The sequence below is a fragment of the Aquarana catesbeiana genome, linkage group LG06 (genome assembly GCF_042186555.1).
Source record: "Aquarana catesbeiana isolate 2022-GZ linkage group LG06, ASM4218655v1, whole genome shotgun sequence".
Classification (NCBI taxonomy): Eukaryota; Metazoa; Chordata; class Amphibia; order Anura; family Ranidae; genus Aquarana; species Aquarana catesbeiana.
Window position 1 is genome coordinate 19,112,736 of NC_133329.1, and position 25,220 is coordinate 19,137,955.

General features: G+C 41.5%; 1 protein-coding gene across 1 annotated transcript in view; it reads left to right on the forward strand.

The window, feature by feature from the left end:
* LOC141148208 (uncharacterized) overlaps window positions 1-25,220 on the forward strand; it is a 256,767-nt gene that overhangs the window by 158,839 nt on the left and 72,708 nt on the right. Inside the window, exons 6-15 of the mRNA XM_073635441.1 lie at window positions 1,447-1,512; window positions 3,077-3,142; window positions 4,705-4,770; window positions 6,333-6,398; window positions 8,011-8,076; window positions 9,688-9,753; window positions 11,367-11,432; window positions 12,999-13,064; window positions 20,115-20,156; window positions 20,244-20,263. Of these exons, the coding sequence (XP_073491542.1) occupies window positions 1,447-1,512; window positions 3,077-3,142; window positions 4,705-4,770; window positions 6,333-6,398; window positions 8,011-8,076; window positions 9,688-9,753; window positions 11,367-11,432; window positions 12,999-13,064; window positions 20,115-20,156; window positions 20,244-20,263 (590 nt within the window). The remainder of the gene's footprint in view (window positions 1-1,446; window positions 1,513-3,076; window positions 3,143-4,704; window positions 4,771-6,332; window positions 6,399-8,010; window positions 8,077-9,687; window positions 9,754-11,366; window positions 11,433-12,998; window positions 13,065-20,114; window positions 20,157-20,243; window positions 20,264-25,220) is intronic.

Genomic DNA, 25,220 nt, shown 5'->3' on the forward strand with positions numbered 1-25,220 from the left:
CTGGCAGGCCGGGACGATCGGCGGTGCATGTGAAGAAAAGCCGCCGGCTTAGCGATCTGCTGATGCTGCTGTTTAGGATTCCTCCACAGTGAGATGTCAGGGGTGGAGGTGCTCAGGAGTTCCTCCTCTGTTCAGGCAGCCGCCCTAAGCTGCTATAGGGTCACTTCTCAGGCCACAAGGTTCAGGCCCCCCTCCAGCTGGTCAGAGGGCTCCGATCCTCCAGGAAAGGCCGCGGTCCCGGCCTAGTAAACACAGGGAGGGGAGAGACTTCAGGCCCAGGCCCAGCCTGTAATCTGTCCAGGGGTCGCCTCACCCGCTTCCCGCCGTGCTCCCCGGCAGCCGATGGAACCCCGCAGCCGATCCGATCGCGAGGATGAGCACCCGGTCCGCGGCGCGATCCGCCAGGAAAGGCCGCGGCTTCGGCCTATACTTCGGAGGTAGGCCCGAGCGGCGGCGGAGTGCCGATCACGGCCCGGGGACAGCAAATTTTCCTCCCCCCTCTGCAGGCAGGTCTTCCCCAGATCCCCCATGGTCAGCAGGAGTGTTTTCCTGAGAGATTTAGTGGCGATGGATCCGGATAAACTGCGGATCAGCGGAGCTCCCCAGAAAAGCTGCCTCTCACAGCTCCATCTTGGCCACGCCCCAGGTCATCAGAAAATTAGATGTATAATTTATGCTCCTAGAACGCCTGATGGTGCTCCTTGCATGTTGGGTCTCTGTATGTGGCCAGGCTGTGTGAAAGTCTCACACCTGTAGTATTGCCATACTCAGAAGGAGTATAAAAATGTAGTTTGGGGTGTAATTGGAAGTATGCACATACTGTGTGTGATATATAACATGTTATTATGACAATTTTTTGCATAAAAAATAAAAATAACTCACCATACCTCTTACTAAATACCTTGGACTGTCTATTTAAAAAATAAAGGGTCATTTGGGGGGTATTTGTACTTTCCTGATATTTCAGGGCCTCAAACAATGAGATAGGCCATCGGTACATCACGTGTGGTCAATTTATAATGATTGGCATCATAGCTTATAGACTTTGGAACTTTTACGCAGACTGAATAATATCCACTAATTTGGGTTATTTTTACCAAAGATATGTAGCAGTAACAATTTTGGCCCAAATTTATGAAAAAAAAAACTTTAAAAAATACTCAAAAAATGCAAAGTAATACATTTGATGTTAAAAATGCAAGCTTTGTATGATTTGGGAAGGGAGTTTAAGACATTGACATTGACTGACCACAAAAAAAAAACCCAGACCTACCCAAATAACCAGATGTGAGCTGAACTGGAAAATCATTAACCCATTTATTAATCTTATTTATTCATATTTTAGGTCTGTTTGCTATTTCACAATGATAGTAATGTGAATATCATATGGTAATGGTTTCAGTAATGTTATTTGTATCACACACAGTTCCTTCTTATCTTTATCAGGTGCTACTGGAAATGATGATATTGTGACTACTGATGGGGCACCTAACAAAGATAAAACACCTGAAGGTGAGTTCCAGTCACATTGCATGTCCCCTCCTATCATCACAGATGTGAGGGGATTGTGTCTACAACAAATTCACACAACAAAGAGAAATAACATTTGGCACCTTATATTTCTTTGGAGTATAATTTTTCTCTATATAAATGTACAGTTATGATTATGAATACCATGATTTCTGATTTTCCAAGAAACCATGAAGGGCCCCTCTCCCCACTCCCCGACCTCCAGCCTTTCAAACTCGAGGGTCCTTCCCACTGATCCCGGGGCTCTTTACTCACATTGTTGGGTCTTTTAGTACAGTCCTGCAGCGGGACCCTTTAATGCCATCTTGGCCCTTCCCCAGATGGCAGAACGCCAGGGCCCAGTCGCAAGTATGATCGTTGTGATCCTTGTCGTTTCGATACCACTGGTGTCAGTCGTTTTTTATTTTTGTTATTTTTCTTTATCATATTTATTTATTTATTTTACAATTTATATTTTTTATTATGTTTTACTGTTTTTTTAGGAGCCATGTTGGGGGGCTTTGGTGAGATACCAGGGGGGTCTAAACTCTAAACATCTTATGAATTGACAACTTTGTGTAAAAAAAATAAAATAAAAATAAGTTTTAATTTTCTCTCCACATTTTACAAAAACTTTTGGAAAAAAATGACCCCTTCAAAAGACTCATTATGGCTCATAGAATATATGTTGGGGTGTTTGCTTTTCCCAATGGGGTCATTTTGTGGGTAATTTCACTGTCCTGGTGCTCCAGGACCTTCAAAAATGTGATAGGTCATCAGGAAATTAGATGTATAATTTATGCTCCTAAAACGCCTGATGGTGCTCCTTGCATGTTGGGCCTCTATATGTGGCCAGGCTGTGTAAAAGTCTCACACATGTGGTATCACCATACTCAGGAGTATCAAAATGTATTTTGGGGTGTAATTGGAAGTATGCACAAATTGTGTGTGATATATAACTTGTTTTTATGACAATTTTGTGCATAACAAATAAAAATAACTCACCATACCTTTTACTAAATACCTTGGACTGTCTACTTATAAAAAGGGGGTCTTTTGGGGGGTATTTGTACTTTCCTGATATTTCAGGGCCTCAAAAAATGAGATAGGCCATCAGTACGTCAGGTGTGATCAATTTATAATGATTGGCATCATAGCTTGTAGACTTTGGAACCTTTACGCATACTAAATAATATCCACTAATTTGGGTTATTTTTACCAAAGATATGTAGCAGTAACAATTTTGGCCCAAATTTATGAATAAAAAAAATCTTAAAAAATACTCAAAAAATGCAAAGTAATGCATTTGATGTTAAAAATACAAGCTTTGTATGATTTGGGAAGGGGGTTTAAGACATTGACATTGACTGACCACACAAAAACACCAGGCCTACCCAAATAACCAGATGTGAGCTGAACTGGAAAAGCATTAACCCATTTATTAATCTTATTTATTCAAATTTTAGATCTGTTTGCTATTTCACATTAATAGTGATGTGAATATCATATGATAATGGTTACAGTAATGTTATTTGTATCACACACAGTTCCTTCTTATCTTTATCAGGTGCTACTGGAAATAATGATATTGTGACTACTGATGGGGCATCTAACAAAGATAAAACACCTGAAGGTGAGTTCCAGTCACATTGCATGTCTCCTCCTATCATCACAGAGGTGAGGGGATTGTGTCTGCAACAAATTCACACAACAAAGAGAAATAACATTTAGCACCTTATATTTCTTTGGATTATAATTGTTTCTCTATATAAATGTACAGTTATGATTATGAATACAATGATTTCTGATTTCCCTCAAGGGAAGACAATATGGGTGGCAGAGGCATAACTAGAACCTTCAGGGCCCCAGTGCAAGAAACCATGAATGGCTACCCGACCTCCAGCCTTTCGAGCTCGGGGGCCCTTCCCACTGATCCCTGGGCTCTTTACTCACATTGTTGGGTTTTTTATTACAGTCCTGCAGCGGGACCCTTCCATGCCATCTTGGCCCTTCCCCTGATGGCAGAATGCCAGGGCGCAGTCGCAAGTATGATCTTTGTGATCCTTGTCGTTCTTCTAAAACTGGTGTCAGTCGTTTTTTATTTTTGTTTTTTTTCTTTACCATATTTGTTTATTTATTTCACAATTTATATTTTTTATTATGACATACTGTTTTTTTAGGAGCCACATTTGAGGGCTTTGGTGAGATATCAGAGGGTCTAAACACTAAATATCTTCTGAATTGACACCTTTGTGTAAAAAAAATAAAAATAAAAATACGTTTTAATTTTCTTTCCACATTTTACAAAAAACTTTTGGAAAAAAATGACCCCTTCAAAAGACTCATTATGCCTCATAGAATATATGTTGGGGTGTTTTCTTTCCAAAATGGGGTCATTTTGTGGGTAATTTCACTGTCCTGGTGCTCCAGGACCTTCAAAAATGTGATAGGTCATCAGGAAATTAGATGTATAATTTATGCTCCTAGAACGCCTAATGGTGCTCCTTGCATGTTGGGCCTCTGTATGTGGCCAGGCTGTGTGAAAGTCTCACACTTGTGGTAATGCCATACTCAGAAGGAGTATCAAAATGTATTTTGGGGTGTAATTGGAAGTATGCACATACTTTGTGTGATATATAACATGTTATTATGACAATTTTGTGCATACAAAATAAAAATAACTCACCACACCTTTTACTAAATACCTTGGACTGTCTACTTATAAAAAAGGGGTCATTTGGAGGGTATATGTACTTTTCTGATATTTCAGGGCCTCAAAAAATGAGATAGGCCATCGGTACATCACGTGTGAACAATTTATAATGATTGGCATCATAGCTTGTAGACTTTGGAACTTTTACGCAGACTAAATAATATCCACTAATTTGGGTTATTTTTACCAAAGATATGTAGCAGTAACAATTTTGGCTCACATTTATGAACAAAAAATACTTTAAAAAATACTCAAAAAATGCAAAGTAATGCATTTGATGTTAAAAATGCAAGCTTTGTATGATTTGGGAAGGGAGTTTAAGACATTGTCATTGACTGATCACACAAAAACCCCAGACATACCAAAATAACCAGATGTGAGCTGAACTGGAAAATCATTAACCCATTTATTAATCTTATTTATTCATATTTCAGGTCTGTTTGCTATTTGTATCACACACAGTTCCTTCTTATCTTTATCAGGTGCTACTGGAAATGATGATATTGTGACTACTGATGGGGCACCTAACAAAGATAAAACACCTGAAGGTGAGTTCCAGTCACATTGCATGTCCCCTCCTATCATCACAGAGGTGAGGGGATTGTGTCTACAAAAAATTCACACAACAAAGAGAAATAACATTTAGCACTTTATATTTCTTTGGAGTATAATGCTTTCTCTATAAAAATGTACAGTTATGATTATGAATACCATTATTTATTTTTTTCTAAGAAACAATGAAGAGCCTCACCCCCCACCCCTGACCTCCAGCCTTTCAACCTCGAGGGCCCTTCCCACTGATCCTGGGGCTCTCTACCCACATTGTTGGGCCTTTTATTACAGTCCTGCAGCTGACCCTTTCATGCCATCTTAGCCCTTCCCCAGATTGCAGAACGCCAGGGCCCAGTCGCAAGTATCATCTTTGTGATCCTTGTCGTTCTTCTATCACTGGTGTCAGTCGTTTTTTATTTTTGTTATTTTTCTTTATCATATTTATTTATTTATTTTACAGTTTATATTTTTTATTATGTTATACTGGTTTTTTAGGAGCCACGTTGGGGGCTTTAGTGAGATATCAGGGGGTCTAAACTCTAAATATCTTATGAATTGACAACTTTGTGTAAAAAAAATAAAATAAAAATATGTTTTAATTTTCTTTCCACATTTTACAAAAACTTTTTGAAAAAATGACCCCTTCAAAAGACTCATTATGGCTCATAGAATATATGTTGGGGTGTTTGCTTTTCACAATGGGGTCATTTTGTGGGTAATTTCACTGTCCTGCTGCTCCAGGACCTTTAAAAATGCGATAGGTCATCAGGAAATTAGATGTACAATTTATGCTCCTAGAACGCCTGATGGTGCTCCTTGCATGTTGGGCCTCTATATGTGGCCAGGCTGTGTAAAAGTCTCACACATGTGGTATCACCATACTCAGAAGGAGTATCAAAATGTATTTTTGGGGTGTAATTGGAAGTATGCACATACTGTGTGTGATATATAACTTTTTATTTTGACAATTTTGTGTATAAAAAATAAAAAAACTCACCATACCTTTTACTAAATACCTTGGACTGTCTACTTTCCAAAAAGGGGTCATTTGGGGGGTATTTATACTTTCCTGACATTTCAGGGCCTCAAAACCTGAGATAGGCCGTCGGTACGTCAGGTGTGATCAATTTATAATGATTGGCATCATAGCTTGTAGACTTTGGAACTTTTACGCATACTAAATAATATCCACTAATTTGGGTTATTTTTACCAAAGATATGTAGCAGTAACAATTTTGGCCCAAATTTATGAATAAAAAAATCTTAAAAAATTCTCAAAAAATGCAAAGTAATGCATTTGATGTTAAAAATACAAGCTTTGTATGATTTGGGATGGGAGTTTAAGACATTGACATTGACTGACCACACAAAAACCCCAGGCCTCCCCAAATAACCAGATGTGAGCTGAACTGGATAATCATTAACCCATTTATTAATCTTATTTATTCATATTTTAGGTCTGTTTGCTATTTCACATTGATAGTGATGTGAACATCATATGATAATGGTTACAGTAATGTTATTTGTATCACACACAGTTCCTTCTTATCTTTATCAGGTGCTACTGGAAATGATGATATTGTGACTACTGATGGGGCACCTAACAAAGATAAAACACCTGAAGGTGAGTTCCAGTCACATTGCATGTCCCCTCCTATCATCACAGAGGTGAGGGGATTGTGTCTACAACAAATTCACACGACAAAGAGAAATAACATTTAGCACCTTATATTTCTTTGGATTATAATGTTTTCTCTATATAAATGTACAGTTATGATTATGAATACAATGATTTCTGATTTCCCCCAAGGGAGGACAATATGGGTGGCAGAGGCATAACTAGAACCTTCAGGGCCCCAGTGCAAGAAACCATAAAGGGCTCCCCGACCTCCAGCTTTTCGAGCTCGGGGGCCCTTCCCACTGATCCCTGGGCTCTTTACTTACATTGTTGGGTCTTTTAGTACAGTCCTGCAGCGGGACCCTTTCATGCCATCTTGGCCCTTCCCCTGATGGCAGAACGCCAGGGCCCAGTCGCAAGTATGATCTTTGTGATCCTTGTCGTTCTTCTAAAACTGGTGTCAGTCGTTTTTTATTTTTGTTTTTTTTCTTTACCATATTTGTTTATTTATTTCACAATTTATATTTTTTATTAAGTCATACTGTTTTTTTAGGAGCCACATTGGAGGGCTTTGGTGAGATATCAGGGGGTCTAAACACTAAATATCCTGTGAATTGTCACCTTTGTGTAAAAAAAAAAAAGTTAAAATACGTTTTAATTTTCTTTCCACATTTTACTAAAAACTTTTGGAAAAAAATGACCCCTTCAAAACACTCATTATGCCTCATAGAATATATGTTGGGGTGTTTGCTTTCCAAAATGGGGTCATTTTGTGGGCAATTTCACTGTCCTGGTGCTCCAGGACCTTCAAAAATGTGATACGTCATCAGGAAATTAGATGTATAATTTATGCTCCTAGAACGCCTGATGGGGCTCCTTGCATGTTGGCCCTCTGTACGTGGCCAGGCTGTGTGAAAGTCTCACACCTGTGGTATTTCCATACTCACAAGGAGTATCAGAATGTATTTTGGGGTGTAATTGGAAGTATGCACATACTGTGTGTGATATATAACATGTTATTATGACAATTTTGTGCATAAAAAATAAAAATAACTCACCATACCTCTTACTAAATACCTTGGACTGTCTACTTTTAAAAAAGGGATCATCTGGGGGGTATTTGTACTTTCCTGATATTTCAGAGCCTCAAAAAATTAGATAGGCCATCAGTACATCACGTGTGATCAATTTATAATGATTGGCATCATAGCTTGTAGACTTTGGAACTTTTACACAGACTAAATAATATCCACTAATTTGGGTTATTTTTACCAAAGATATGTAGCAGTAACAATTTTGGCCCAAATTTATGAATAAAAAAAAATTAAAAAATACTCAAAAAATGGAAAGTAATGCATTTGATGTTAAAAAATACAAGCTTTGTATGATTTGGGAAGGGGGTTTAGGACATTGTCATTGACTGACCACACAAAAACTCCATGCCTACCCAAATAACCAGATGTGAGCTGAACTGGAAAAGCATTAACCCATTTATTAATCTTATTTATTCATATTTTAGGTCTGTTTGCTATTTCACATTGATAGTGATGTGAAAATCATATGATAATGGTCACAGTAATGTTATTTGTATCACACAGTTCATTCTTATCTTTATCAGGTGCTACTGGAAATTATGATATTGTGACAACTGATGGGGCAACTAACAAAGATAAAACACCTGAAGGTGAGTTCCAGTCACATTGCATGTCTCCTCCTATCATCACAGAGGTGAGGGGATTGTGTCTACAACAAATTCACACAACAAAGAGAAATAACATTTAGCACCTTATATTTCTTTGGATTATAATGTTTTCTCTATATAAATGTACAGTTATGATTATGAATACAATGATTTCCGATTTCCCCCAAGGGAGGACAATATGGGTGGCAGAGGCATAACTAGAACCTTCAGGGCCCCAGTGCAAGAAACCATGAAAGGCTCCCCGACCTCCAGCCTTTCAAGCTCGGGGGCCCTTCCCACTGATCCCTGGGCTCTTTACTCACATTGTTGGGTCTTTTATTACATCCTGCAGCGGGACCCTTTCATGCCATCTTGGCCCTTCCCCTGATGGCAGAACGCCAGGGCCCAGTCGCAAGTATGATCTTTGTGATCCTTGTCGTTCTTCTACCACTGGTGTCAGTCATTTTTTATTTTTGTTATTTTTCTTTACCATATTTGTTTATTTATTTCACAATTTATATTTTTTATTATGTCATACTGTTTTTTTAGGAGCCACATTGGAGGGCTTTGGTGAGATATCAGGGGGTCTAAACACTAAATATCTTATGAATTGACACCTTTGTGTAAAAAAAAAAATAAAAATACATTTTAAATTTCTATCCACATTTTACAAAAAACTTTTGGAAAAAAATGACCCCTTCAAAAGACTCATTATGCCTCATAGAATATATGTTGGGGTGTTTGCTCTCCAAAATGGGGTCATTTTGTGGTTAATTTCACTGTCCTGGTGCTCCAGGACCTTCAAAAATGTGATAGGTCATCAGAAAATTAGATGTATAATTTATGCTCCTAGAACGCCTAATGGTGCTCCTTGCATGTTGGGCCTCTGTATGTGGCCAGGCTGTGTGAAAGTCTCACACCTGTGGTATTGCCATACTCAAAAGGAGTATCAAAATGTATTTTGGGGTGTAATTGGAAGTATGCACATACTGTGTGTGATATATAACATGTTATTATGACAATTTTGTGCATAAAAATTAAAAATAACTCACCATACCTCTTACTAAATACCTTGGACTGTCTACTTATAAAAAAGGGGTCATTTGGGGGGTATTTGTACTTTCCTGATATTTCAGGGCCTCAAAAAATGAGATAGGCCATCGGTACATCACGTGTGATCAATTTATAATGATTGGCATCATAGCTTGTAGACTTTGGAACTTTTACACAGACTAAATAATATCCACTAATTTGGGTTATTTTTACCAAAGATATGTAGCAGTAACAATTTTGGCCCAAATTTATGAACAAAAAATACTTTAAATAATACTGAAAAAATGGAAAGTAATGCATTTGATGTTAAAAATGCAAGCTTTGTATGATTTGGGAAGGGAGTTTAAGGCATTGACATTGACTGACCACACAAAAACCCCAGACTTACCCAAAAAAACAGATGTGAGCTGAACTGGAAAATCATTAACCCATTTATTAATCTTATTTATTCATATGTTAGGTCTGTTTGCTATTTCACATTGATAGTGATGTGAATATCATATGATAATGGTTACAGTAATGGTATTTGTATCACACACAGTTCCTTCTTATCTTTATCAGGTGCTACTGGAAATGATGATATTGTGACTACTGATGGGGCAACTGACAGAGATAAAACACCTGAAGGTGAGTTCCAGTCACATTGCATGTCTCCTCCTATCATCACAGAGGTGAGGGGATTGTGTCTACAACAAATTCACACAACAAAGAGAAATAACATTTAGCACCTTATATTTCTTTGGATTATAATGTTTTCTATATATAAATGTACAGTTATGATTATGAATACAATGATTTCTTATTTCCACCAAGGGAGGACAATATGGGTGATAGAGGCATAACTAGAACCTTCAGTGCCCCAGTGCATGAAACCATGAAGGGCTCCCCGACCTCCAGCCTTTCGAGCTTGGGGGCCCTTCCCACTGATCCCTGGGCTCTTTGCTCACATTGTTGGGTCTTTTATTACAGTCCTGTAGCGGGACCCTTTCAAGCCATCTTGGCCCTTCCCCTGATGGCAGAACATCAGGGCCCAGTCGCAAGTATGATATTTGTGATCCTTGTTGTTCTTCTCCCACTGTTGTCAGTCGTTTTTTATTTTTTTTATTTTTCTTTACCATATTTGTTTATTTATTTCACAATTTATATTTTATTATATGTCATACTGTTTTTTTAGGACCCACACTGGAGGGCTTTGGTGAGATATCAGGGGGTCTAAACACTAAATATCTTATGAATTGACACCTTTGTGTAAAAAATAAAATAAAAATACATTTTAATTTTCTTTCCACATTTTAAAAAAAAACTTTTGGAAAAAAATGACGCCTTCAAAAGACTCATTATTCCTCATAGAATATATGTTGGGGTGTTTGCTTTCCAAAATGCTGTCATTTTGTGGGTAATTTCACTGTCCTGGTGCTCCAGGACCTTCAAAAATGTGATAGGTCATCAGGAAGTTAGATGTATAATTTATGCTCCTAGAACGCCTAATGGTGCTCCTTGCATGTTGGGCCTCTGTATGTGGCCAGGCTGTGTGAAAGTCTCACACCTGTGGTACTGCCATACTCAGAAGGAGTATAAAAATGTATTTTGGGGTGTAATTGGAAGTATGCACATACTGTGTGTGATATATAATATGTTATTATGACAATTTTGTGCATAAAAAATAAAAATAACTCACCATACCTCTTACTAAATACCTTTGACTGTCTACTTATAAAAAAGGAGTCATTTGGGGGGTATTTGTACTTTCCTCATATTTCAGGGCCTCAAAAAATGAGATAGGTCATCGGTACATCACGTGTGATCAATTTATAATGAGTGACATCATAGCTTGTAGACTTTGGAACTTTTACGCAGACTAAATAATATCCACTAATTTGGGTTATTTTTACCAAAGATATGTAGCAGTAACAATTTTGGCCCAAATTTATGAACAAAAAATACTTTAAAAAATACTCAAGAAATGCAAAGTAATGCATTTGATGTTAAAAATGCAAGCTTTGTATGATTTGGGAAGGGAGTTTAAGACATTGACATTGACTGATCACACAAAAACCCCAGACATACCAAAATAACCAGATGTGAGCTGAACTGGAAAATCATTAACCCATTTATTAACCCTATTTATTCATATTTTAGGTCTGTTTGCTATTTCACAATGATAGTAATGTGAATATCATATGGTAATGGTTTCAGAAATGTTATTTGTATCACAGACAGTTCCTTCTTATTTTTATTAGGTGCTACTGGAAATGATGATATTGTGACTACTGATGGGGCACCTAACAAAGATAAAACACCTGAAGGTGAGTTCCAGTCACATTGCATGTCCCCTCCTATCATCACAGAGGTGAGGGGATTGTGTCTACAACAAATTCACACAACAAAGAGAAATAACATTTAGCACCTTATATTTCTTTGGAGTAAAATGCTTTCTCTATATAAATGTACAGTTATGATTATGAATACCATTATTTCTGATTTTCCAAGAGTCCATGAAGAGCCCCACCCCCCACCCCCGTCCTCCAGCCTTTCAACCTCGAGGGCCCTTCCCACTGATCCCAGGGCTCTCTACTCACATTGTTGGGCCTTTTATTACAGTCCTGCAGCGGACCCTTTCATGCCATCTTAGCCCTTCCCCAGATGGCAGAACGCCAGGGCCCAGTCGCAAGTATGATCTTCGTGATCCTTGTTGTTCTTCTACCACTGGTGTCAGTCGTTTTTTATTTTTGTTATTTTTCTTTATCATATTTATTTATTTATTTTACAGTTTATAATTTTTTATTATGTTATACTGTTTTTTTAGGAGCCACGTTGGGGGGCTTTAGTGAGATATCAGGGGGTGTAAACTCTAAATATCTTATGAATTGACAACTTTGTGTAAAAAAAAATAAAATAAAAATAAGTTTTAATTTTCTTTCCACATTTTACAAAAACTTTTGGAAAAAAATGACCCCTTCAAAAGACTCATTATGGCTCATAGAATATATGTTGGGGTGTTTGCTTTTCACAATGGGGTCATTTTGTGGGTAATTTCACTGTCCTGGTGCTCCAGGACCTTCAAAAATGTGATAGGTCATCAGGAAATTAGATGTATAATTTATGCTCCTAGAACGCCTAATGGTGCTCCTTGCATGTTGGGCCTCTGTATGTGGCCAGGCTGTGTGAAAGTCTCACACCTGTGGTATTGCCATACTCAAAAGGAGTATCAAAATGTATTTTGGGGTGTAATTGGAAGTATGCACATACTGTGTGTGATATATAACTTGTTATTATGACAATTTTGTGTATAAAAAATAAAAAAACTCACCATACCTTTTACTAAATACCTTGGACTGTCATCTTTCGAAAAAGGAGTCATTTGGGGGGTATTTGTACTTTCTGGACATTTCAGGGCCTCAAAACATGAGATAGGCCATCGGTACGTCAAGTGTGATCAATTTATAATGATTGGCATCATAGCTTGTAGACTTTGGACTTTTTACGCATACTAAATAATATCCACTAATTTGGGTTATTTTTACCAAAGATATATAGCAGTAACAATTTTGGCCCAAATTTATGAATAAAAAAAATCTTAAAAAATACTCAAAAAATGCAAAGTAATTAATTTGATGTTAAAAATACAAGCTTTGTATGATTTGGGAAGGGGGTTTAAAACATTGACATTGACTGACCACACAAAAACCCCAGGCCTACCCAAATAACCAGATGTGAGCTGAACTGGAAAATCATTAACCCATTTATTAATCTTATTTATTCATATTTTAGGTCTCTTTGATATTTCACATTGATAGTGATGTGAATATCATATGATAATGGTTACAGTAATGTTATTTGTATCACACACAGTTCCTTCTTATCTTTATCAGGTGCTACTGGAAATGATGATATTGTGACTACCGATGGGGCACCTAACAAAGATAAAACACCTGAAGGTGAGTTCCAGTCACATTGTATGTCTCCTCCTATCATCACAGAGGTGAGGGGATTGTGTCTACAACAAATTCACACGACAAAGAGAAATAACATTTAGCACCTTATATTTCTTTGGATTATAATGTTTTCTCTATATAAATGTACAGTGATGATTATGAATACAATGATTTCTGATTTCCCCCAAGGGAGGACAATATGGGTGGCAGAGGCATAACTAGAACCTTCAGGGCCCCAGTGCAAGAAACCATGAACGGCTACCCGACCTCCAGCCTTTCAAGCTCGGGGGCCCTTCCCACTGATCCCGGGCTCTTTACTCACATTGTTGGGTCTTTTATTACAGTCCTGCAGCGGGACCCTTTCATGCCATCTTGGCCCTTCCCCTGATGGCAGAAAGCCAGGGCCCAGTCGCAAGTATGATCTTTGTGATCCTTCTACCACTGGTGTCAGTCGTTTTTTATTTTTGTTAATTTTCTTTACCATATTTATTTTACAATTTTTATTTTTTTTATGTTATACTGTTTTTTTAAGAGCCACATAGGGGGGCTTTGGTGAGATATCAGGGGGTCTAAACACACCCCTGATGTTTCACTTTTGAGACAAAGAAAAGAGTTTGACAACACAGCCTAGGGGGAGGGGTAGGACGGAGCTGTCAGCAGAGGAGGAGGATTGCACATGCCATACCGCACGTCATACGATCAGCTGCTTATTATTTTACCTGTACAGTCTGGTGCACTCTAGCACCCATCCAATGTGAGTACCCTCTTGGAGGGCTTATTCTTTAATAAATGTCCTGGCTATATTGCACTATGGAGTCCCTCTGTTTGTTTTTTCTATGATTTTGGATCTTGGTTTTACCTGAGAGAAGTGTTTTTGCACCATTGTAACCTGAGTGAGCCTAGCAGTTTCACCTGGGAGGAGTGTCTTTGCATCATTGTATCCTGAGTGAGCCTAGGAGTGGCCCCAATGCTTATTTTGACACCGTTTAATTACTGTGTCACAGGACTGAAGGTGAGCGCAAGCACATGTGGGGTGTCACGGGAGAGCACAGTTTTCACGTGTTGTGATTCATACACCCATCAGAAGAAGCATGATGTTTATTCATTTTATGGACACTATTTATCCACATTTTTTGTGATTTGTATTTATTAATTGGGATAAACACTCATTTGTCACTGGAAAGTGTTTTGATATTTATATTTTAGCACGTTGCACTTTTATTAGTTACTACCACGATTGCACCTTTATATGCACTTGGTGGTTTATCATTTATAGTTATTTGCATTATATTTTACCTGTATGGTTTTATTTATCACATTACATGTGTTTTATATGTGAAAATATTTTTTATATATTTTATATGTGACACTATACTAGGGCGGGCACATTTACTATTTTTTATCTATCTACACGCAATGAAACGTGGTTCAGTGCTTGCAGCTTAAATAGTTTACTCCTTAGAGGCATTAGTCCATCTGTGGCTCGCAAGACACCTATATTTTGTTAACAATTTCACCCTGTGACAAGTGAAACTTAAAGTACAAAATATCTTCACAAAAAAAAGAGTTCAAGTGAATTCTTATTCGATGTAAAATCTTCCTGTTCCATCCACCACACCAATGTGCAAGTGATTTCACTCCTTTTAAGAAACAAACTCACTGAAATTCAATGTCCACACTCTCGTGTTAGGCTAAGACGCTTTCAAACCACATAGAGAGGGTTTTAAACGAGTATCCAAAATCAAACAGTGCATGTAAGGGATCTCTACACATGAATGGACAGAGTCAGAGATCAGTACCAATAACTGACTCTGTCCATTCAGAGAAGGAGGGGGCAAGTAAATTACAGCCAATTTTCCCCCTCCCAATCTGAAAATCCCCTGCAGCAGCCAGCGGGGGCAGTGCTGTGGGGGATGAGGGGGGGCCAGGAGAGCACACAGGGGCCCGGGGGCAGCAGGACCTGACAGGAGGTGCGGTGTGGAAGGCATATAGAGGAACAATAGCCTCCATTTTCCTCCTGCATACGCTGAATGCCTGCAGAAGGGAGAGAAGTGAAAGCTGGCTTCCAGCAGCTGCAGGAGGAAAATGGAAGAGGTTGGTTCCTTCATATGCCTCACCTGCCGCTCCTCCTGTCCAGGTGTGCAGGGGAGCCACATTGCCCCCCTGGAGCATGGGGCTGGGTCACAATTGCAACCCCTATAGTTATGTCTCTGATGGGTGGTGTATCATGACCAGAGATGAACTGAATCCCACTTTTAGGGCCAGAGGAAGTAATAGGGCAAGGGACTTTATTCCTTTCACATTACAAAGCCTTATAAAGAAGCATGTGAAATAATATATTAATTTGCAACAGTGTCAAAGAAATCAGTAATAAGCGGCGCTAAAATTACACTTCATTAAATGTTTAAAGATATCATCACATAGTGGTCATGCGGATACCTGTATTGTTACGTGTGCCTCGTCCTATACTTATATTATAGAAAGAAAAATAAATTGGGCTTTGGACTTTTTTGGCACAAAAATCACTGAGGTAGGTTAAAATTTAATTTATTAAAGAATATATTTTTAAAAAGCTGAAGATAAAAGAGGGGGGAATAAATACAGAATTCAGGTGTAAGTCACACATTTACAGGTTATACTCTCCATACATAGCTTAACAGTGCAATAGTTGATTGAGTATTGATTGGGGGTACCAATCCTTTTAACATACGGTTCTAGTATATTGGCAAATAAGCTATGCGGTGATAACAGCCAGTGTCTGAGGTTAGCTCGACATGTTGCACGCCGCAGGCGCTTCTTCAGGAGCAAAAACCTGAGTACTGTAATAAACAGAACATTCAATAAAATAGGATAATATAAAATAGTATGTAATGCATGCATTTATCTAGATAGATTTAATTAATAATATCATAGGTTACACAGTATTGCCAGCAGTTCCCACTAGAGGGTGCTAATCCCACAGGGTCCAGATGTAATTTGTATACTATGGGGACATGTGCAACATAATATGCACATAAATTACCATATAATTGTACGGTATATAGGTCTCCAGGGGGAGGATTACTCCTCACATACATTGTGGAGAGGAAGAGGGAGGGGGAGAAAGAGGGGGGGGGAGAGAAAGGAAGGGAGGCTCCATTGAAAAATGAAAGATAATATAGTATAAATATTAGGTAAGGGTACTATTATAGTTGTACTTCAGTTGGTCTAAGCAATGAACACATCTCTTTTGTGGTGTCCTGTATATTTGGTATTTAGCTGGTCTAATCCCTAGCCATGTATCTTAAACCCATAAAAAGTATAATATTTATGATATGGTCCCGTACAAAGTAAAGTACTAGTGATTTAGTAAGGGGGTGCTTGTAGATAGTATCACACGGTGCTAATTGGGTAGCAAGGGTACTATATACATGTAATTTTAGTTTTAAAAGGTATGTATATCTGGGGAATTATCTGTGGATATTGATGAGTATAATCCAAAAGGGTCCCCCCCTAGAGAATTACTGCATCTATTACAGAGACAAATACAGTTAACTTACCATGGTATTTTGGTTTGTAATTGTGTATATAGGCTGTAGGGATAAAAGTGAAGCCAACAGCCTCTTAGCTAAGTATTTAGAGCGTCCAGTAGTTTGCTAGTGTAGTCTCACAGGTTACTTATCGGAAGAAAATCCAATCTCCATTTAAAGATCAGTCAAGAAATGTGGTAAGATTAAGTGGATCTTGCCTGTGTAGGAGGTTATTGTAGATCGGTAGTCAGACTGCAGCGCCAGAGGGGTGAGCCCAAAAAGAAAGGAGGATATAGTATAGTCAGCATGAGAATGAGTATTTGTATATAGAAGTCTTTTTTCCATTATAGAGGTTAGTATCAGCTTACCTTTTAGGAGACCAAACTACTGATAGCTGGGCGTCAGCAAAGTAAGTCCACACAGCCGCTCAATTCAGACCGACTGGTTGTGTGGATTGTAACACGAGAGACGCCATTGTGATTTACACCTGAATTCTGTATTCATTCCCCCTCTTTTATCTTCAGCTTTTTTTAAATATATTCTTTAATAAATTAAATTTTAACCTATATCTACCTCAGTGATTTTTGTGCCAAAAAGTCCAAAGCCCAATTTATTTTTCTTTCTAAAATGACACTTCAAATGTGAGAAAGTGAATGCCTGTTTGTACAGACCTATAACATAAACAAACTGCAATATAACACATAAATCACCATGTGCCAATAGTCAATAAGGTAATATACTATAAATGTGTAAATTAAGTCCATAAATTATTGATAAAAATTTCTTTAATTATCCACCACACCTGAGTGTTCATGATTCCTCTCCCATCAGATAAAACACTCATCAACTAGATATGCCTCACACTCCCATGTTAGGCAAACAGGTGTGATAAACCTCACAGGTAGGTTTAAACGATTAATTCAAATTTCATCCGTGTAAATATAAGATCATTCCACATATAAATAAAAATTTGCACTAATAGTGTGATATCGTAAAAGCTAATTTAATACCCACTGTGTACACTTCAATCATTACACTCACATTAATCTCTTTAAAAACGAGCAGTAAATATCACAGCACATCAAAACTTCCAGTATGTGCCCAAAACCAGTGCAAAATGGTTACGGCGGACCCGAGGTGTGCAGATATAATCTCACCACCACTCACTGCTCGGGCTTGGATCTCCGCTTCCTGAATTGGCTCAGCACGTCATACGTCAAAGGCTAGCTCTGATGGTTGCCGTACAGCCAGAGGCGGCTCTAGGCTTTGTGAGGCCTTAGGCAAATTTTACACAAGAGGCCCCACTCACGCCCATAATGGGAAAAAAATTCAAGCAATAAAAATGGCTGCAGAAAAATGCACGGATCTAGCACACAGTTCATCAGCACCACTTCCAGGGCACCCTCCTCACCCATCAGACATATGCAGCCAATAAAACATCTGGGACCCAGCAAGGTGGCAACCTACCCCTCTAAGAATTTCCCATGCCTTGGGAGGAAGGAGAGTGGGGGAATCCCAACACAGTGCAGTGAGAGAGAGGAGGGAGGGAGAGAGATGGGGATAGAGGGAGGGGAGAGAGAGAGGGGGAGGGATGGGACAGAAGGAAAGAGAGGGGGTAGAGAGGGGGGGAGAGAGAGGGAGAAAGAGAAGGGGGAGAAAGGGAGAGAGAGAAGGGACAAAAGGGAGGGAGAGAGAGAGATAGGTGGGAGGGAGGGAGAGAGAGAGAGAGAGGGGGGAGATAGAGAGAGAGGGGGAGAAAGAGAGAGGGGGAGGGGGGGAGAGAGAGGGGGGAGAGAGAAAGTGGGGAGAGAGGGAGGGATAGAGGGAGTGAGTGGGGGTGGGAGAGACTGGGGGTGACAGAGGAGGGAGGTGAGAAAGAGAGGGGGTGAGGGAGAGAGAAAAGGGTTGTGGAAGAGAGGGGTGGCGTGAGAGAGAAATAGACGAGGGGTGGGAGAGAGGGGGAGAGAAGAGGGAGAGGGAGAGGGGGGAGAGAGAAGGGGGGAGAGAGAGAGGAGAGAGAGGGGGAGAGAGAGGGGGAGAGAGAGAGGGAGTGAGTGGTGGGAGGGGGTGAGTGGGGGTGAGAGAGACGGGGGGTGACACAGAGGAGGGAGGTGAGAAAGAGAGGGGTGAGGGAGAGAGAGAAGGGTTGTGGAAGAGAGGGTGGTGCGAGAGAGAAAGAGACAAGGGGTGGGAGAGAAGGGGAGAGAGAGGGGGAGAAAGAGAGGGGGGAGAGAGAGAAGGGGGAGAGAGAGAGGGGGGGAGAGAGAGGGGGAGAGAGAGAGGGGGAGCGAGAGGGGAGGGAGAGAGAGGGGAGGGAGAGAGAGAGAGGGTAGAGAGAGAGGGGGAGAGAGAGGGAGGGAGTGGTGGGAAGGGGTGAGTGGGGGTGAGCGAGACTGGGGGTGACACAGAGGAGGGAGGTGAGAAAGAGAGGGGGTGAGGGAGAGAGAGAAGGGTTGTGGAAGAGAGGGGTGGTGCGAGAGAGACGAGAGGTGGAAGAGAGAGGGAGAGAGAGAAGGGAGGAGAGAGAGAGATAGGGGAGGAGGGGAGAGAGCAGGGGAGGAGGGGAGAGAGCGGGGGAGGGAGAGAGAGAGAGAGGGGGGAGAGGGGGGAGAGAGAGGGGGGGAGAGGGGGGAGAGAGGGATAGAGAGAAAGTGGGGAGAGAGGCAGGGAGTGAGTGGGGCTGGGAGAGAGTGGGGGTGACACAGAGGGAGGTGAGAAAGAGAGGGGTGAGGGAGAGAGAGAAGGGTTGTGGAAGAGGGGGGTGGCGCGAGAGAGAAAGAGACGAAGGGTGGGAGAGAAGGGAAGAGAGGGGGGAGAGAGGGAGAGAGAGAAGGGGGAGAGAGAGAGAGAAAAGGGGGAGAGAGAGGGAGGGGGAGAGAGAGAAGAGTGAGAGGGGGGGAGAGAGAGGGGAGGTAGAGAGAGGGGGAGGGGGAGGGAGAGGGAGAGAGGGGGGAGAGAGAGGGGGAGAGAGAGAGGGAGGAGAGAGGGCGGAGAGAGAGAGGAGGGAGAGAGAGGGAGGGAGAGAGAGGGAGGGAGAGAGGGAGTGAGTGGTTGGAGGGGGTGAGTGGGGGTGGGAGAGACTGGGGTGACACAGAGGGAGGTGAGAAAGAGAGGGAGTGAGGGAGAGAGAGAAGGGTTGTGGAAGAGAGGGGTGGTGCGAGAGAGAAGGGGGAGAGAGAGGAGAGAGAGAGAGGGAGGGAGAGGGAGAGGGGGAAGAGGGAGAGGGGGAGAGAGAGGGAGAGGGGGAGAGGGGAGAGAGGGAGGGAGTGGTGGGAAGGGGTGAGAGAGACTGGGGGTGACACAGAGGAGGGAGGTGAGAAAGAGAGGGGGTGAGGGAGAGAGAGAAGGGTTGTGGAAGAGAGGGGTGGTGCGAGAAAGAAAGAGACGAGAGGTGGGAGAGAAGAAAATCCCACAGATGCCTTCCAAAACCCTTGTGGAAGACCTTCCTAGATAAGTGGAGGCTGTTATAGTGATAGAGTGGAGGAGAACCAACTCTATATTAACGAGGGTAATGACTCTGTTTTCTTATTTCCATTTGTTTTAGCTTCATTTAAAGGAAACAAGGACAAAATCAGAAAGATAGAAAGTAAGTTGTTTTTGTGTTCAGTTGTGATCATCTATTTACAATTTGCATTTGTAACTTGTTGTGACTATATTCTTTTACATGATTTAGGTACCCGCCCATCATATCGGGTAAGGATATTTACATTAACTATGTATAGAACATGAAATATCCGATTTGCCTGGGTTTTTCACCTTCCTCTGGATCAATTGTGGGTATATTATTGTGTATATGGGATTGTATGATTTTTTTTTTTTTGGGGGGGGATTTTTTTTTATTGGACTTACATACAGTATATACAATTTGCTTTGATATAAGAGTGCTTTGGATTACAAGCATGTTTCCAGAACAAATTATGCTTGCAATCCAAGGTATTACTGTAATAGGAGATTCTCCACTAAAATCAACCGAAAGACATTAAGACAAAAAAAATAAGATACAATTAAAAGTCATCAGCTACAAGTACTTTAGTTGCTGGCTTTTAATCAGCACACACTTATTATTTCAGGGATCCAGCGCTGTCTTCACCCGGGCCAGTTCTTCACCAATCTTAGGGTTCCCAATGTCTCCATCTGGCTTGCGGGAAGCAGGCTGTGAGTTCCTATGGCTTCACAACTTGCTCCTGACTGCACAGGTGTGAGTCCTGCTACGTTTCCTGGATGGTCCTGCAGCCTCCTGGGACTTGTCAGGTTGTGGGCGGGTGTAGAGAGGATAACTTCCACTCAGATCACCTAGGAGGTGATCCAAGTGGAAGTGGCAGCAGGTACCTGTCAGAAATAGGTACCCACTCCCAGAAAAAAAAGGCATGCAGAAGTGGTAGAGGAGCAGAATGGAAAAGCAAAACTATTTTTAAGTGAAGTTATGCTTTAATGTGAGCAGAACACATTCAGCAATAAGGTGAGATGATTAAAAAGACCTGATAGATGTAGAGAAGTATATGATTAGGCTGATTCATTCTCACAGTTCCAGCCTCATTCCTTGTTGTATGTTTGGTCTTTTCTCTGAGCATGGGTATCTAAAGCCCCCAACACCTCTGTTTTGGGCAGGTAACTAAAGACAGGGAATTAGATGAAGGCATAATATGGTCATGCTAGTGGTACAGTGGATTTAGATCAGATAACAGATGGCCCAAGAACATACATTTAGGACAGCTTGGAAAGAATGTTGAGTGGTACTGGGCTTTAAATTGGTAGCCACTAGGGCTGAGCTTCGTGTTCGAATCGAACGTATGTTCGACTCGAACATCGCCTGTTCGACCATTCGCTGAATTACGAACGATATGGGCCGTTCGCGCCAAATTCGAGTGGCGCGTCATAATTCACTGCTGCATCGCAGTGCATTGCTGGCTGATGATTGGCCAAGCATGCACTATGACCCGCATGCTTGGCCAATCACAGCGCCATCTGAACAGAGAGCCGTAATTGGCCAAAGCCAAGGAGACTTTGGCCAATTATGGCTCAGGGGGTTTAGTACACGCCCCACACTATATAAGGCCACCTGCACGGCGGCCCTGTGTAGTGTGTTCTGGCGTTCATAGCTAGAGAGAGAGACAGACAGTGTCATTTGATTTAAGTTAGATAGAGTAGGCAGGTCGAGTCAGTTAGCTGCAGTTACAGTGTATTGTGTATATATATATATGCATCCCAGGTGTTGTATATATATATATATATATATATATACACTGTATTCAGTTTAGCTAGATCCTGTTCTTCTCTTCCTAATATATTGACTGACCTACAGTATAGCAACCTATAGCCTGGTGCTTGTGTAGGCTCATTGAAGTATTTCAAGCTACTGTACTGTGTACCCTGCACAGTCTGACATACAGTATAGCAACCTGTAGACAGGTGCTTGTGTAGGCTCATTGAAGTATTTCCAGCTACTGTACTGTGTACCCTGCACAGTCTGACCTACAGTATAGCAACCTGTAGCCAGGTGCTTGCGTAGGCTCATTGAAGTATTTCCAGCTACTTTACTGTGTACCCTGCACAGTCTGACCTACAGTATAGCAACCTGCAGCCAGGTGCTTGTGTAGGCTCTTGATGTATTTCCAGCTACTGTACTGTGTACCCTGCACAGTCTGACCTACAGTATAGCAACCTGTAGCCAGGTGCTTGTGTAGGTTCATTGAAGTATTTCCAGCTACTTTACTGTGTACCCTGCATAGTCTGACCTACAGTATAGCTACTTGCAGCCAGGTGCTTGTGTAGGCTTATTGAAGTATTTCCAGTTACTGTACTGTGTACCCCGCACAGTCTCACCTACAATATAGCTACCTGCAGCCAGGTGCTTGTGTAGGCTCTTAATATATTTCCAGTTACTGTACTGTGTACCCTGCACAATTGCACCTACATTATAGCTACCTGAAGACAAGTGCAGGGGTTATCACACTAATAATACTACAGGCAGGCAGTTGATTCTGCTAGCTGCAGTATAATTGGTATATATATATATATATATATATATATATATATATATATATATATATATATATATATATATCAGTTTTGTGCAGCTCACTGCAGGCCAATAGTATGTCTGGAAGGCCAACAAGGTGAGGCAGACAGTCACAAGCCAATAAAAGAGGGCAAGCAGGCTCTGTGTCAAGAGGCAACAGTGCTGGTCGTGGACATGGTGCATCCTCAGCAGCACGTAGCCCTGGGACACGCTTGGCCTTTTTCCGGCAGCTGGCCGTGTTGAGCCGCAACATGTGGAAGACTTGGTCGAGTGGATGACCAAGCCGTCCTCATCCTCCTCATCCTCCTCATCCTCTCTCACCCAGGCTCAGGGTACTTTGGCAAAGCAGCTGCCAACGCAGCCTCTTCCCTCTGCTCAATGGCATCAGTGACTCCTTCCCTAGCCCCACCATGTCCTCCTTAGTAGGGATGAGCCGAACACCCCCCGGTTCAGTTTGCACCAGAACCTGCGAACGGACCGAAAATTTGCACGAACATTAGTACCCTATTGATGTCTATGGGACTCGAACATTCAAAATCAAAAGTGCTAATTTTAAAGGCTAAATTGCATGGTATTGTCCTAAAAAGTGTTTGGGGACCTGGGTCCTGCCCCAGGGGACATGTATCAATGCAAAAAAAATTTAAAAATGGCAGTTTTTTCGGGAGCATTGATTTTAATGATGCTTAAAGTAAAAAAAAAAAAGTGAAATATTCCTTTAAATATCGTACCTGGGGGGTGTCTAGAGTATGCCTGTAAAGTGGCGTGTGTTTCCCATTCTTACAACAGTCCCTGCACAAAATGTCACTTTTAAAGGAAAAAAAGTCATTCAAAACTGCTTGCGGCTTTAATGTAATGTCGGGTTCTCGCACCCAAATTAAAAAAAGGAAAGGTGTGGGGCCCCCAGGCCCTATATACTCTGAACAGCAGTATTCAGGCAGTGCAAACAAGACAGGGACTGTGGGTTTGTTGTTAAAGTGGAGTTCCACCCAAAAATGGAACTTCCACTTTTTGGATTCCTCCCCCCCTCCGGTGTCACATTTGGCACCTTTCAGGGGGGAGGAGGGAGCAGATACCTATCTAATACAGGTATTTGCTCCCACTTCCTGGCATAGCTCACCGCGGCGGTTGCGGTGACCTATGCCACTTCCGGCGCTTACCCCGTCCTCTCCTGCTGTGTTCTGTGAGACACAGAACACAGCAGGGACCTGAGAGGATGCGCAGCGCGACTCGCGCATGCACAGTAGGGAACCAGGAAGTGAAGCCGCACTCAGCAGAAATTTAGGCCTTAGGTGTTGTTGTGGCCACAACACTATAAGCCCTCACAGGGCCCTGCTGTGAAATATTAGATCAAGAATTGTAATTACATGCCCCTGTTGAACTGGGGCAGAAAAATTGGGCCTTTGGTGGTGGTGGTGGTGCTGATGCCACAACACTGTAAGTCCTCACAGATTTTCTTGGTGGGCGCAGAAACGGGCCCTGCTGTGAAATATTAGATCAAGAATTCTAATTACATGTCCCTGTTGAACAGGGGCTGAAAAATTGGGCCTTAGGCACTGGTGCCACAACACTGCAACCCCTCACAGATACTCTAGTTGGAGCGCAGGAACTAGCCCTGCTGCAAAGAATTGCATCAAAAATTGTAATTACACGCCCCTGTTAAACAGGGGCTGAAAAATTGGGCCTTAGGAACTGGTGCTGGTGCCACAACACTGCAACCCCTCACAGATACTCTAGTTGGAGCGCAGGAACTAGCCCTGCTGTAAAGAATTACATCAAAAATTGTAATTACACGCCCCTGTTAAAAAGGGGCTGAAAAATTGGGCCTTAGGCACTGGTGCTGGTGCCACAACACTGCAACCCCTCACAGATACTCTAGTTGGAGTGCAGGAACTAGCCCTGCTGCAAAGAATTGCATCAAAAATTGTAATTACATGCCCCTGTTAAACAGGGGCTGAAAAATTGGGCCTTAGGCACTGGTGGCCAGAACCAAAAATGTTCTTACAAACTATCAGCATGATCATTGAGGAGGAAGAGGATAATTACTCAGCATAACAGGATAGTCACTCAGCATCAGCATAGGCAGTCTTTGAAGGGATCTGACATTTAAAAAAAAAAAATAATAATCGGTTACATCAGCATCAGGTGCTTGGTAGCTGGTGGTGATCCAAGACTGATTAATTTTTATGAAGGTCAGTCGATCAACTGAGTCGGTGGACAGACGCACCTTGTGATCGGTTACAAAGCCTCCAGCAGCAATGAATGTGCATTCTGAAAGAACGCTGTATGCAGGACAGGCCAGTAGCTCAATTGCATACTGTGCAAGCTCTGGCCAGTGATTCATCCTCAAGACCCAGTAACCCAGAGGATTTTAGGTGGGAAAGGTGTCTAAGTCGGATCTTGCCCCTAGGTATTCCTGCACCATGTAAAACAAACGCTGGTGATGGTTGCAGGAACCGTTCATACCTTGGGGCTGTGGACTCTGGGAACGAGTTGCACAGACCTTTCTGCAAGGCCTCCCGAAGATGTTTCATCCTCTGCTCCCTCTGCAATGGCAAGATAAGGTCCGCAACCTTACCCTTGTAACGTGGATCAAGGAGGGTTGCCAGCCAGTACTGATCCCTCTCCTTGATA